Source organism: Cryptotermes secundus, unplaced genomic scaffold, assembly GCF_002891405.2.
Source record: "Cryptotermes secundus unplaced genomic scaffold, Csec_1.0 scaffold454, whole genome shotgun sequence".
Lineage (NCBI taxonomy): Eukaryota > Metazoa > Arthropoda > Insecta > Blattodea > Kalotermitidae > Cryptotermes > Cryptotermes secundus.
In genome coordinates, this window is record NW_019729215.1 from 274,026 (window position 1) to 289,246 (window position 15,221).

The window sequence follows — 15,221 nt, forward strand, 5'->3', positions numbered from 1 at the left end:
AGTTCTTCTGTTCAGATATGATCTCAGCGCCCGTGGGTTTACCCTCACCGTACGGACAGACAGGTCTGAGATGTGCTCAGTATTGCAAGAGTCGCGCGGCGGTGGCTGCATCTGTATTGTGGGAAGAACGGTGACGCACTGCAACTAGGGCCTTCGTATAACCCCCACACGTGTCCTAAAATCCTTATTTCAGTCAGTGGACTCGACCAGATGCACAGATCCGAACACACAGCTCTCCTTGCCGGAAGCTGCAGCAGATGTCTCGACCGCGTCCCACATTTCACGTGTTTCCGACAGCCTAGTTACCGGCGATTACTGCAGCAAATAGGTGTACAGTCCGCGCAGAAATCACATCTGCACGAGCTTAGTGAACTCAAACGGAACGAGGGAAGTACGTAACATCAGATACGAAAACATGTCAGAACTGGACTGGTAAAAGGTAAAACTATGCCTGTAACCGGCCGTCGAGGCTCCCATGTTTTCTAGGCGATCGGTTCACAGATGGCGGTAGAGACTTAGTCGACCCCGGGGCCATAGTGCGGCTGGAAGGATTAGGTCAATGACCTCATCAGGAACTGAACTCGCGACCTTCCGACTTATATCAAAGTGCCCATATCTAGTCTGACACAGCGGTAATGTTCCAGGCTCGTTTTCTGGAGGTACTTGCTTCGAATCTCGGCGGGACATAGGCTATTTTGCCAAGGGATTTTCGTAAATGTCCTCGGCCCTTCCAGGAATATTCCAAACCATTTCCAGTTCACCATTCATGAATCATCAGACGCCATCTTCTCTAGATCCGAGTATGTAATCCGCAAAACAAAAACCGGGGTGGAAGGATATGAACTGGATTCATCTGGCTCAGGATAAGGACCAGTGACGGGCTCTTGTCAACACGGTAATGAAGCCTCTTGTTGAACTCAGTTACATTTAATATTAATGTGCGTGCAGTCTTCAAGCTGTGACTCTGTGCAGATGATAAAGACCTCCATCTTCTGTGTCAAAACGACTGTCGTGAGGATGCGGTCGGTTTATCATAGGTAGGTCCTAAGGAATATGGATCTGAGTGACCAGACCGTATCGTCACCACACTTCCACCCTGAAGATGGAGGCAATATGATTCTCCTATAACCGGTGTAGTGCGTGGCTTTCTGGACGGCACGCCTGTCTACTTCTGGGAACATTTTGGAACTTGAGCTCTGAATCAGGGGGGTGCAGTTCGAAGAGCTGACATACAAGCCCAAACCTCCCCCTCTGTCCAGTCAGGTTATACTGTTATGTCTGCTGGGAGCTTCTAACCCTATTGTGAGTCTGCAAGGTCACTGCCGAGGTCAATATACCCACCCACCCCTCTTGAGAGGAAGTTTCAGTGCTGTTATGGGAACGGAAGTAATGCGCGCGCGTCTGCAAGGTCACTGCCGAGGTCAATATACCCACCCACCCCTCTTGAGAGGAAGTTTCAGTGCTGTTATGGGAACGGAAGTAATGCGCGCGCGTCTGCAAGGTCACTGCCGAGGTCAATATACCCACCCACCCCTCTTGAGAGGAAGTTTCAGTGCTGTTATGCGCGCCCAAAGACCAAGGAAAACCTGTCAAGCCGCCTTCACGTTATCCTGCGGTGCAAAACTGCATACACAGTTTAATAACGCTCGTTGCGTTTGCATTAAATACATAACAGTGGTTGCTGCTTGCATCTTACAACAGAAGGAAAGCGGGGAAGTGCTTTGACCAAAACCCACTGACGTAACATCTTGCTTCACCCATACACACATATTTCGCGCATGCGTGAACCACTCATCCTCCGTTGCAATCTAAGCAATCCTCTCACAAGCTCACACTCTCCCGTCCGGCCCTGAACCCAAGACCTCGTGTAAGGATACCGCTGAGTGAAGTGAGCGCCCACAGTGGACCCAGTGCACTGGCGCCCATCTGAACTACATACGTAAGCAAGAACTGTGGGCGTTGTAACAATAGCGAGTAACGCGGCGTAAAGCACTGCAACTGCACGGTGCCACACAACCCAGACCATCACAGCATGAAACCTGAAAATGTGTGTTTTGTGGTTTGTCCGGCAGATGGTATCTTCAGGTGTCTTCCCCGCGGTCGGCGCTGTGCTCTTTTGTTTGACGCTGTGTTCCCTGCCTGCTGAGAGGACGGCGCAGAGGTACCAAGTCCGTACGTATAATATTATTCACATCCACTCGAACGACACGGCTTACTGCGCAGCCGCGTGCGTCTGCGCACTGCACACAGTCCATCCGAACATTCGTCCATGACCAACGTCATGGAACAGTTTCTTCTATTTACTTGTGACTTACATAACGACGGTTTCGACGTCAGTCTATATAGCGTCGAATGACTGCGTGGTTCTGTATTTCAGCATCCCGTTGCAATTGTTCAAATTAGCGTCCATTGTTTATCTTTCGTTAAAACTGCAACACTTTTACATTCTACACTTCAACACTACATGTTTCGGCCTCAAACGGCCATCTTCAGGTGTTTTTATGTTACAGATGTTTTACGTACTAAAACTGTGTTAAAACTGCTACACTGTTTTAATTTAGTGTTAAAATCACACGCTGTAGTATTTTCTTTTAAGTAAAACGAGATTTTAACACGAATTAAAACAGTGTAGCAGTTTTAACACAGTTTTAGTAAGACATCTGTAACATAAAAACACCTGAAGATGGCCGTTTGAGGCCGACACATGTAGTGTTGAAGTGTAGAATGTACAAGTGTTGCAGTTTTGACGGAAGACAGACAATGGACTGTGGGGTTATTAAACGGCGAATCGGAAATGGTCCGTAAGGAAGGGGACGTGAGAGAGATAGAAGTGGGACAAAGCTGCCTCTGGGGGGGGAGAAGCATCTTGCCACAAGGTTGCCAGGTGAAAGTGAGGGCGTCAGGATGGCGAGGAGCAGTGGCTGCACGTTCCGGTTTTCTGAAGTACTCCTAATGTCGAACTGCATAGTTTTGGAAAGATAACTGCGTGGGCTTCACAGCAGAGGGGTTTAATTTTCATGAACCGAAATCAGAACGGATACATGAGAAACAAGCAGCAGCGACTTGGCACTCGGGAGCCGTCTCAGCACTTGCTTGAAGACAAGGGTACGCCCTATACGGAATGTCTCCACCGCGTAGACAACACATCGCGTTTCTTTTACAAAGACAAACCAATGTGCGTGTGGGCAAAGAGGTCGCATACACAACAAAACACCGTGTAACACAAGGTCAGCGCCCCTGAAGCGCTCAGAAGCTGAGGACTTGGGAACATTGACTCCGCGCCTGCGCGGTGCTCTCTACACAGTTCACTAGGCCACACAGTGACGTCACCACCTACCCGCGCCACTTCTGGCATACAAAGTCCTGCAGTCCGGTGAAAATCGACCGACGTTTTGGAGAAGAATGTCGCCTCCACCTTCAGGACTGAACAGTAAGCCAAGCAAGAAAATAGCATGAAAGCTTTAATTCGCGTGTTCTTTCCTCCTTACTGTTCTTGGAGCATTTGTGCTTGAAAAGTGCGCAATTTGCAAAGCGTCGTTAAATACTGATACGACGTGCAGCATAGACGGGAGAGATGACACAAAATTTTAGTGACAGAACCTGAAGAGAAGAGAATACAGACGTAAACTGCCGGAATAATATTAAAATGAATCTTAAAGATGTAAATGAGAGGCTGTGGGCTCTAGTCGCGGTGTCCAGTGGAGGGATTTTGTGGCCGCGGCACGGCTAACACCGTGCGACCGCCAATTCAATGGACTCACGGTGTTCCATTCCAGACAACTGACAGACAACATGGCTTTGGTTCGACAGCCTGGAATCTCTAACCTTGGTACCTCACAGTTAAGTGTCCTGGGGCCTACGACGGTGTCGGCTGAAGCAGTTCCGTCAAAGTAAATCAGGCGTCACGAAGCAGCGATAAGATAAGCAATTGTTGAGCGTTGACGTTGCCTCTGCTGTCCTGGCAATGTCTGGGCAGTTCTGCCTCCACGGTAAAACAGGAGACTGCGGTGAATATACTAGGAAAACGGACCTGTTCAGTTAGAAAGCAAAAAAGTAAAGCTACCCTTGTAACAGACCGTGGAGGCCCATAGGGTTGAGACGTCGAGGCTCACACATTTTCTAGACAATCGGCTCACAGATGGAGGTGAGGTTGTCAGCCTTAGGCGCCGGCCGCCCTTTACCTCCGAGGAAGATTCCTGGTACTCATTTAAGTTAGAGGCTGAGTCGACCCCAGGGCCATAGTGCGGCTGGAAGGATTAGGTCAATTGATAAAATCCAGTGACCAACGTGAATTGAACCCGCGACCTTCCAGCTCACAGCAGTGCCTGGACCAACTACGCCACCGCGTGCCCGATTATCAGATATAAAAATGCTCGACTTTTTCGCGTTTAAATTCGAAGCTGAACTTAATTTAGCATTTCGGGCCTCGGATATGCAAAATAGATCACTAAAGGTCGCGGTGCAACGGCCAGCAGTTGGGATCGCCCTTCATGTTGGAGTTGGATCTTGCCTCGCGGAGAATACACGCTCCGTTTCCAATGTAAAGATGAACCGACTAATGTCGTTCAGGGAAAGACTCGCTCGGTATTGCAGAAACAGCAGGGAATGCATGAGCACGCGGTGCAGCTAACATTCACGGCGTCATTATGTCCGTATTTTGATACGTCACAGTCGAGCAGCCATCTTCTTGCCCTCATAATATGTATCACAGTCTGTCAGTGTGTAATATGTATGTATGTAACGGATGGGCGATAAAATTCGGCCCCCGCACTACGACCTTCAATGAGCTATTGTGCTTCCCCTTCGATTAGCCCTTTATTAACCCTAATCGTTTAATAAAGTGCAGGACCCTGCTTATGGGGCCGTCATAAAAGTCACTTGGTTCCATAAGAAACTGACCCAAGTGACGAAATCTTAAATAAGCTCTGGCCTCACAATCACAGGATCAGTGAGTAATATCAGTCTTCGCTCTCATAAATCAGTTCCCAGAATCATTTCATTTAATGGCCATGTGTTCATTTTGTGTCAAATGTGTTTCAGCGTACTTCATCCACCCGTGCCACAAGAGTGACCCCCATGTCAACCAGTGCCTGACCGAGGCGTCCAATCACCTCACCAGCTGCTTCAGAAGAGGTGAGTGAAAGAAAATGTGTTCAGCGCAACAAAATCAACCTGAGCGCGCAGCGGACTCTCAACTGGGGCAGCTTGTAGAAACAAATATAACGCGGCAGGCGCAACAAACCTTTAGATATAAGCTGATCGTTGCTGTCTGGCTTCCCCCACTAGCTACACTATACAGCAAACCGTCGCTAATCCGGTTTCAGTTAATCCGGATAGAAATGCTGTTCACAGTTGAGCAGATGCTTTAAAAGACACGTGGCATTTAGGAACGCAGATGAGCCACTTGTCTGTTCATACAGAACTTGACAGTCTCTTCAGACCTGCATCATTACATTCAGAAACAGGTACAGCTTCTGAGTCTTCTATCGATCAATAAATGTATTTTCTTTTTATAGTTTCTAATGAGGGCTCTCCAGTGATATTTTTGTTATTTATTTTCATCAGCACTATCAGCATCATGAAATATCCCATTTATTTGTGTTCTAAGTTTTGTTTAGTATTTTGGGGCTACGCTTTGCTTCACTAATCCGGATGGCCTCCTCCCCGTCCCACTTACTCCGGGTTAGCGAGGGCATACTGTGCTGACGAGCCACTAGGGGCCCTCTTGCCTCGTGGGGAGCTCCGTACGTACGTGCGTGATAATGGGTGCTCATGCCCAAGAACGGTGTTCACTGCAGAAGCCATAACAGCACAAGATGACTGCACATGTAACCTTGGGGCTCAAATAGGGCAATGCTCCTGCAATTAGGCGCGACAGCTCAGCAGTGCTGCCAGTCACGTAGGCCCTCCACACGGTTGGAATGGGCAAGACACAGGACGAAGGCATCTAAAAACACAGTCGACGTAAAAGCGACAAGTTAACGGCGAAACATAGGGCACTTCAGCGCTAACGGGAATAAGCAAACTTGGGGTGGTGTGGGGGTGGCGGTGGAGATATGAAGTGTCGCGAAAGCTGCATGCCATGTGACAACTAGGATTAGAGGGAACCTTGTATATGTTAAGGGCCTCTTAGCGGTAAGTGCGATCTGACGTCGTGTAGTTCCGTAGATGGGTAACAAATGTTTCGAAGGAACCTGCTACCTCCATCTTCAGTGTAGAATATGCACACACCTGTTTACCAAATTAGGCATCTCGTACCAAGAGACCGCAATCTTCAAAACGTGGGGAGTTTCTTGGCCAGCTAAGCAACTATCAGCTCCTGAAGAAAGGCTGTGCTATATGGAGTTACGTTAAGATGCATGTTGCGGTTGTGATTACAGAGAGAAGCATTACCAGACTGCGGGCCGCAGGTTGTATAATTTTATCGCGTCAATCCAGCGTAACAATAAACTTCACTTTCAGTCACAAGGCCGTACTCCTGAACTTGGCAGGTCCACCAAGTCATTGCCACCTTCCGACATGTAGCGCCATCACATGTTCGGCGACCGTTCTTCGAACTTCTTGCAGTAAAAAGTAGCCTGCAAATAGTACGATGAATTTCCGTTAGGAACGCTACTATAGCCCCAGGACATATGCTTCATAATTCTACACAAGTAAGCTTTATTTTAATTAAGCACTACGCCATGAATAAATAGGGGGAGGTGGAGGTATAGCTCCACCATTCCTGACATCGGCACCAGATGTTGGCGAGAGGTCACTTTCACGCCCCGGCCGCATCACTGTACTTTACAACAGTGTCAGTTGCTACGCAACAGATATAGCGTTGCATAGGGGGATGAATTGGTAAGGGTTTGGAAACCGCGTGTTGCAGGAATACGAGAGCTGGACGTGACGCAGACAGAACCCATCGTCATTGACGAGATTTCCATCGCCCTGGGCAGCGGACCGAATGGGTACCGGGCCACGTTCAACGACATCGAGGCGTACGGCGTCAGCAACATGAGCGTCGTGGGCGTAAGGTGAGGCGAGAGCCACGGTCGTTCGTGAAAACGCGTTTGCTTTCAGTGGCAGTAACACAGCTGTTACAGAGGTATTCCGGATTTTCTTGTTTGTTGTTTAACGACACTGTATCAGTTCGAGAGATGATATGTCGAACGCGATAAGAGTATTTCAAGACGCAAGACATCTAGACTCTTGGCTGCACGGGAAGGCGACAAGCAACATAAAGGTTTATGGTTCATTTCAAGATATTACTCAGGTAGCGTAGATGGTTGAGGGGCTATGCTACAAGCCGGAAGGTCGCCGGTTCAAGTCCCGATGAGGTCATTGGATCTTTTTCAGTTGACTTAATCCTTCCAGCAGCACTATGGCCCTGGGGTCGACTCAGCCTCTAACAGAAATGAGTACCAGGAATTAATTAAATAATTTTCCTGGGGAGTAAAGCGCGGCCGGTGCGTAAGGCTGACAACCTTACCGCCATCTCTGAGCCGATTGTCTAGATAGTGTGGGACCCTCAACGTCTCACAACCCTGTGCGCCTTACTCAGGCATTTTGTAGGACTGAGAACCACAAAGGACAGCTCCCACATCACGCTGCAAGCCGCATGCGCATTACGCACTTCTTTCACATATCTTCATCTGTGTACTTGTTACAGAGTTGTTAAATAAGAAATAATGCACAAGTTGTAACAAGGCGACCTGACAATAACGGGCTGTGTACCCTTCTACTGTCCGTCAGAATATCCACGGCGCGACCAGCAACCCCCTCTCCCAAGCTATTCCTACTTTACGGAGATTCCTCCTTACTCTCAGTACGCATGCGCCATTGAAATGTTGGCGGACAGTACCTACAGGCCCTGCTAATAGACTTGACCTATCATCTGCGAGTGATAACACACAAATGCTGCAGAAAAGAAGGGGCGAAAAGGTTATACCTGTTTTGTAGGTGGGAGGGAGGGTGACGCTTTGTGCTAAGTCCCTGCTATAACCAATACAAACTCTACACTCCTTAAGTCAGCGGACTCGACCAAACCCACTGCGTGTTCTGTTGAGAGTGGCCAAGTGTACCAACACGGACAGTAGCAAGACATCCCACACATCCTCTGCAGGCTTCTGACAGGGGCTGATTCACTGCATATCGTGAAATTATGTCGGACATTGTCGACGGACTGTGACATGGCAACGTCAGAGCGTGAAGGCACAAACAGTCGGACAATGATGACAATTTAATGAGAGCAAACTAATATGGAAATTTATGGTAATGGATGCGATTCCAGGAATCCTGAATTGCTGTGAATGTTCTTACGTGTTGGGTCGTCATGTACAATTCGTTCCATCACATAACATGACGCAGGAAACAGGCGCGGGGCGGCCATGTTCCTTGGCGTAAGACTGCTCCATAACTGTTAGAAAAGCGCCAAAAACTGTGCCTTTCAAAACCGGATTTCAAATTGTAACAAAGCTGCGCTCACACACAGAGCTCCAACTCCAATTTCTATTCTCGTCCGATAATTCTTCGTGCGTTGTTATGTCCTTGGACATCCTTATGCTCTATTTCCACCGGCTTCCACTTGCATCCTTTTCGCTCTACGTTAACAACACGAAAAGCTGCCACATTCCTCAAGAAAAAGTAAAGCTATCCCTGTAACAGGCCGTGGAGGCCCACAGAGTTGTGAGACGTCGAGGCTCCCACATTTTCTAGACAGTCGGTTCGCAGATGGCGGTGAGGTTGTCAGCCTTACGCGTCGGCCGCCCTTTACCTCCCAGGAAGATCCCTGGTACTCATTTCTGTTAGAGGCTGACTCGACCCAGGGACCACAGTGCGGCTGGAAAGATTAGGTCAATTGAAAATTCCGGTGACTTCATCGGGAATCGAACGTGCGACTTCCGACTTGTAGCATAGTGCCTCAACCAACCGCGCCAGCGAGTGTCCCACTCCGTGATTTAAAACAGAAATAAAGGCATCCCTGCGATCAATCCTTATGCTATGAAAACACGTCAGAGGAATGGAGGCAAAGCTCCACGCATCTCTGGTTTCAGCAGTAGACAGATGTGCATGTGCGGCTTCGTGTTTCGGCTGTGTTAACTTGGTCACGCTGGGATGGACCTGTTGGGACCCGAACTCGGGCCATCGGCCGTGCACTAGTGTACATCTTGAGGGCGCAGGCAGTGAGTGTCAGTTTCGCGGCCCACAGTTTGCGAATCACGGTCCATTTGTTTCAGAACGGACCTGGATTCGCTTCAGTTCCAGCTGAGTTTCTTCATCCCCAAGATATCTGCGCGTGCGCACTACAAGAGCTCTGGGGTGCTCATCATGGTTCAGGCGTCGGGCGGCGGGGACTACTGGGGACAGTACGGTGAGTGCAACAGTGGCGCTAGTACCATATCCAACGGGGTCTCAACTTCCTGTTCTCACTTGCGATACCTTATTAGTTGATAGTGAAGCATGAACTGGAAGGACTTGTAAGGAAGCGGCCGCAGTCTCTGTAGGACTTGTGGTAGTCACAGCGGCGGTTATGAACACATCCATCTTATCACATGTAACACCGTAAAAGTAAACGACGTTTCGGAGAAATATGTCACCTCCATCTTAAGGGCAGAGAGTAAGCCATGGAAAAAGGCCGCGTCATAGCTCAAGCGGTTAGTCGCTGGCTTCCCACCGCGGCGGCCAGGGTTCGATCCCGGGTCTAGTCAAGTGACGCTGGGCGGATTTTCTCCGAGTACTTCGGTTTCCCCTGCCAATCTTCATTCCACCAAATTCTCCACCATCATAATCACCCGGGGCAGGCTACACTAGGCCAATCAGTGGCCGCCGTGTCGAGTGGACCCAGCTGGACTCCACCCCCACTAAGCGAATTTAAGCCATGGAAGAAACCAGCGTGAAGCAGTTAGCAAGCAGAGTTCTTGTTTGGCTTATTCTCTACCCTTGCGACAGAGGCGACATGTTCCTTCGAAACGTCGGTTGAAATTCAATGGGCTACAAGACGTTACACCCCGAAAGACAGACACCTTAGGCCGCAGTCTAAGTTAAGGCATTGTCCGGGCATTTACCTAGAGGGGCTTAGGAAACCCATGACAATTCTCACTCACGGCAGTAGGTGTCCGAGCCGAGACTCGAACCGACTAGCTCCGCAATGCAGATTAGAAACATTACCGCCCGAGCCAACGAGCTCGACGTCTGGCCTACGTTATTAGCCACCAAGAGATGGGGTGAAGGGTTGGAACCGGCAGAGGACCGGCCCAATGTTGGGCCGTACTGATTCTACACTGCATCTTGCTGTTCGTTGCAGACGGCGTGAAGGCCAAGGTGTACTTTAGGGCGCGAGCCCATCACGTCAAAGGGCGAACCTTCTTGCAGGTGGAAGACATGAAAATGGATTTCAGCGTCAAAGAGATCAAGATGGGAATCGAGAACCTGCACAACGGCAACGCTGTACTACGTAAGTGTTTGGCAACAGGGCAATCATTCATTCTTGTGATGGAAGGTGTACTATTGCTATCAGCAGACATGTTCGTTTGCAAGTCTAATTACTAACCTGAACTCTGTGTCTAAGCACCAAATCATTATAGAAAAATCTACTTGTACTATAGGTAGGTGAGTCTCAGATTTATACTCTGGCCACATTTACCCTCGGTAACAATTGAAGTAAAGGCTACCCCCCACCCCCAAAGTAACTAAAGAGGAAAAAACCGGTACAAAAACGTAACAATAGGAAAGAAACGGACTGTTGCCCGGTACTGAATACCGAAAAATATTGAAATCCGTTGGACGAGTGTGGCCGGTTTCGACAGAAGCGGACTCGCCCTTTCGCCTCTGTCGCGGCGCTACTCAGTACGTACCTCAAGGTTCCGCCTATGCCAATTTGCTCAGGGACACAACAGGGTGAAGTTATCCCTGCAGCAGGCCGTGGAGGCCCATAGGGTCGTGAGACGTCGAGGCTCACACATTTTCTAGACAACTGGCTCACAGATGGTGGTGAGGTTGGCAGCCTTACGCGCCGGCCGCCCTTTACCCCCCAAGAAGATTCCTGGAACTCATTTCTGTTAGAGGCTGACTCGACCCCAGGGCCATAGTGCGGCTGGAAGGATTAGGTCAACTGAAAAATCCAGTGACCTCATCGGGAACCGAACCCGCTACCTTCCAGCTTGTTGCACACTGCGTTAACCAACTACGTTACCGTGTGCCTATCTAGAAGCATGGTCTCCATCAATTACCGAAGTTTGATCAAAATCGTTAATATCGTTTTAGAGAAAATAGTCAATTTGCGTTTTGGCGCCTATTTGAAAAGCCCCTATTCTTGGAGCTGCAGTGTTCACATTCACCAGGCCCTAGAGAAGGACACACACATACATAGAGACAGACAGACAGACAGACAGACAGACAGACTCTGGCTCCTCTGGTAGACAGGCATTAACTTTCCATACATAGAATGGACTAGAGGGAGCTACTGTTTCCATCTTCAGGGTGGAAGATGTTCCGGAAAGAACGGTCAGTCAGTCAATCTGTGTGTTGCCCTGTTACAGAAGCCGCTCTGAACCTGTTCATCAATACGAACGCACAGGAACTGCTGCAGGAAATGAAGCCGGACATCAAGAAGAAGATGGTAATGAAGACGACCACCTTCATGAACAGACTGTTCGCTAAGATTCCGTACGACATGTGGATGCTGGAGTGACGCGGCTGTGCTGAGGGGCGCCCCTTGCAAGTGGAACAAATGCCGAAACGTCTGCAGCCGAGTTACGAATGAGGGCTCATTATGGAGCCATCTAGTGAGGAGTGTTACATTAACTGTAGAACACGTGGAGGGCGTGTGCCATGAGATTCAGCAGACACGGATGTGCCCAAAGACTGGACAAGAAGCGGATAATATTCAACATGTTAGGAGCTTACGCAGACGAGGTTCGAAGTAGTGTCATGTCCACTTCAGTACAATGCACTGTGCGGTATGTTACAGACCAGTTCTGGGGCACATGTATAATAGAGAAACTTATTTTGCTTGCAATTGTAAAACTGTCAACGAATCATAAAACTGAAATTACACATGTCTGAAATATTTAGAAAGGCAGCGTCGCCGAGTAGCAACATTCGTGAAGAGGAGTTGTCGCGCGGCCGTTTGCAGGGAAAACATTGTGACATGTTGACTCATGTGGCTAGTAACATGAATACTGAATAACATGGGCCTAGTGCCCAACTACACGACTAACATAAGTACTGATAATAAACAAATTCAGGTTTCCACTGCCATGAAAGGGGGCACGCGGTACCTACAAGCCGGAAGGTCGCAGGTTCGATTCCCGATGGGGCAATTTCATTTTTAAATTTACCTAATCCTTCCATCCGCTCTATGGCCCTGGGGACGACTCAGCCTCTAACAGAAATGAGTACCAGGAAACTTCCTTTTTTTGGGGGGGGGGGGTTAAAGGGCGGCCGGTGCGTATGGACGGCCAACTGTGAGCCGATTGTCTAGAGAATGTGGGAGCCTCGACGTCTCACAACCCTATGGGCCTCCGTGACCTGTTGCTGGGATACCTTTACTTTACTTAAGCATAAGCATGGCGCACCGCCGTTTCGGAGCAACATGCTGTGTCCATTCACAGCTGCGAGTTCTACTAACTTTGAGATGGAAGCAGTATGTTGGTAACCACTGATGCCACAGCCCAGAGGCTAGCACATGGAGCCCTTTTGTGCACCAGGTCACGTCTTCCGGATCCGAGGATCTGATGACGGTGAATGGGACACACCGCCTCGTCTTGAGGCCGGAAGAGCAGAAACTAGTTCGGTAACTCTTCGGGCCTGAAGATGGAGGCGCCGTCACTTGGCAGACGTGAGGCTCCCTTAGCTCTCGCGTGCACACACCTCGAGGCTTACGTAAGGCAGGTCCGCCCCGCAAGACACAGGAATTACTATTAGTGCAATAGAGCGTGTATAAACACCGTCCTCTAGGCTGTGGCAGGAAGCTCTGCTGTTCCGTGTGTTGCCGGGGACGCCACCTTGAACCGTCCTCGAGCTGCTCGCTGTTATCTAACTTCGTCAGGCAACAAGCATCAAGCAGAGACTGGGGGGGAGGGAGTTCCAGTGCCTGAGCAATGCTCATTAGCCTGGGAGTTCATGAACGAATCTCTAAATTACAGGGACCGCGGGATTCTCATCTTCTGGTTAACCAGGGAACTTCAGGTTGACGGGTTTCAATTTTGAATACTTTAAATCAGGAGCGCGAAGTAGCAACTTCGCATGTGATTGAAGACTGAGGAAGACCAAGAAACTCCGTACCACGGCGAGCAACCAGTCTCCCCGTCCCATGCAGCTGAGGCGTGTAGCCGAGAGGGGTGAATGGGCTAGTGGGGTGGGGGGACAGAAACACGTTCCCAGGCAGTTCCCGCGGTACGTCTTACACAGGGTAAAGAGTCGGGAAGTGAACTTAGTTACGAGCACAAGAAACAAGTTGAGAGGAGATTTACTATGTATGGTCGGAATTTTGATATTAAGATTCAAGAAATGCGAAGTGGAGTGCGGTATCTGCTGGAACAGGCCGTGGAGGCCCGCAGGGTTGTGAGACGTCGAAGTTCCCACATTTTCTAGACAATTAGCTCACAGATGGCGATGAGCTTTTCAGACTTACGCGCAGGTCGGCCGCCCTTTACCCACAGGAAGATTTCTGGTGCTCATTTATGTTGGAGGCTGAGTCTGTCCCAGGGCTATAGTGCCGCTGGAAGGATTAGGTCAATTAAAAACCCACTGACATCGGGAATCGAACCAGAGACCTTCCGGCTTGTAGAAGAGTGCCCTCTGCTTGCCGACTTCCCATTGCCGGTTTCTTACTTGTTTTTCCTTTTTGCTTCTTGGGGTTGGGTGAGACTGAGTCCACTTGGAACGGCGGCCTCTAACTGGCCGACTGCACGAGCCCAGGGCGAGAGAGGATTGACCTCACCAGGGCCGGAACCCGGACCGCCGGCGACTAACCGCCTGAGCTATGACATAGCCTTCTTACTTGGCTTACTCTTCGACCCTGAAGCTGGAGACAACATGTTGTTCCGAAACGTGGGTGGACTTGAGCAGAATTACGTGGCATTAGAAGCCAGAACACAGTACTTGTTGGGGTGAGTGGTCACTTCCCTGCAAGCAATTATCGGACGCAACCTGGTCACACTTCTGCGGGCGGTTACGCAACTGTCATCACGACTGCTGACACGATCTGGGCAAAACTCATTCCGGACTCAATTTTCTATCGAATTTGTTTCCAAGGTCGTAAAAGCAGTATGGTAATAATAATTACCATTATTGTTCTCCCATTACCTGACGTCATGGCATATGAATTATTCCTAGCGGTTGGATCATTATAGTGTGCAGGGGGTCCGTATTCCGGAGTCCGGCGTTCAATTCTGAGTCCGGTCCTCGTCACTGAGGTCCATGTAGGTGCCTGCCCCCTCCCCTTGAGGCGGTACTTAACCGCAGATTACTGACGTTTCCTTTCAGATCCTTCACGCTTCAGTGATCACAATATATAGCCATATGCTACCAATGTAGGTCAGAAGCCTTGCCATGGACTGATCCCCAATCCAATGGGACTGATTTCAAAATTAATTCTTCGGGAAAATAGTCACGGTCAAATGTTTAACATTCCTGTCCCGTATTCAAGAGGTTCCGTGTTCAAATCCCAGCCCTGACACCGGATATACTGACGAAGATGTTTCGTGCTTTTCATCAGTTCCTTCAGGCGAACCACACGACAGTAGACATAGTAACCTATATCGAATTAGTGTATGGGCATGTAGCACGCATGGTGGATACAAGAAATATATAAAACAATTTGGCCGAATAATCGGAGAAGAGAAAACCACGTGGAACACGGAAACACAGGTAGGAGAATAATATTAAAATGGATCTCAAATAAACAGGAGGGAGAGCGTGGGCTCCGGGGTCCAGTGGCGGGCTCTTGTGAACGCGGTTCCATAAAACACGAAGCCTTCCCTGACCAGCTGAGCGACTGCGCTCTTCTGCCGTGGGGCTCAGCGCTGCTCCACGTGGCACTGCAACGGACCTCAGCTCGATTCTCGACAATGCCAAGACCGGCCTTCCGCCTATCCATTGGATACCGGCGGGTTCTTTCTCTGGGGATAAAGCGTGCACGAAGTTCAGAATGCATGGAGCCATCCCTCCACGCCCCCTCTACTGTTCATGGCGCTGTACTTAATTAAGCACATGGATTTCATCCCTCGCGGCTG

The 15,221-nt window shown here is 49.4% G+C and overlaps 1 protein-coding gene across 1 annotated transcript in view; it reads left to right on the forward strand.

The window, feature by feature from the left end:
- Nucleotides 1–12,050, forward strand: part of LOC111865453 — a 29,914-nt gene extending 17,864 nt beyond the window's left edge. Inside the window, exons 9-14 of the mRNA XM_033751831.1 lie at nt 2,073–2,172; nt 5,041–5,133; nt 6,872–7,019; nt 9,222–9,355; nt 10,289–10,438; nt 11,523–12,050. Coding sequence (XP_033607722.1) covers nt 2,073–2,172; nt 5,041–5,133; nt 6,872–7,019; nt 9,222–9,355; nt 10,289–10,438; nt 11,523–11,674 — 777 coding nt within the window. The 3' untranslated portion in view covers nt 11,675–12,050. The remainder of the gene's footprint in view (nt 1–2,072; nt 2,173–5,040; nt 5,134–6,871; nt 7,020–9,221; nt 9,356–10,288; nt 10,439–11,522) is intronic.
- The last annotated feature ends 3,171 nt before the right edge of the window (nt 12,051–15,221 follow it).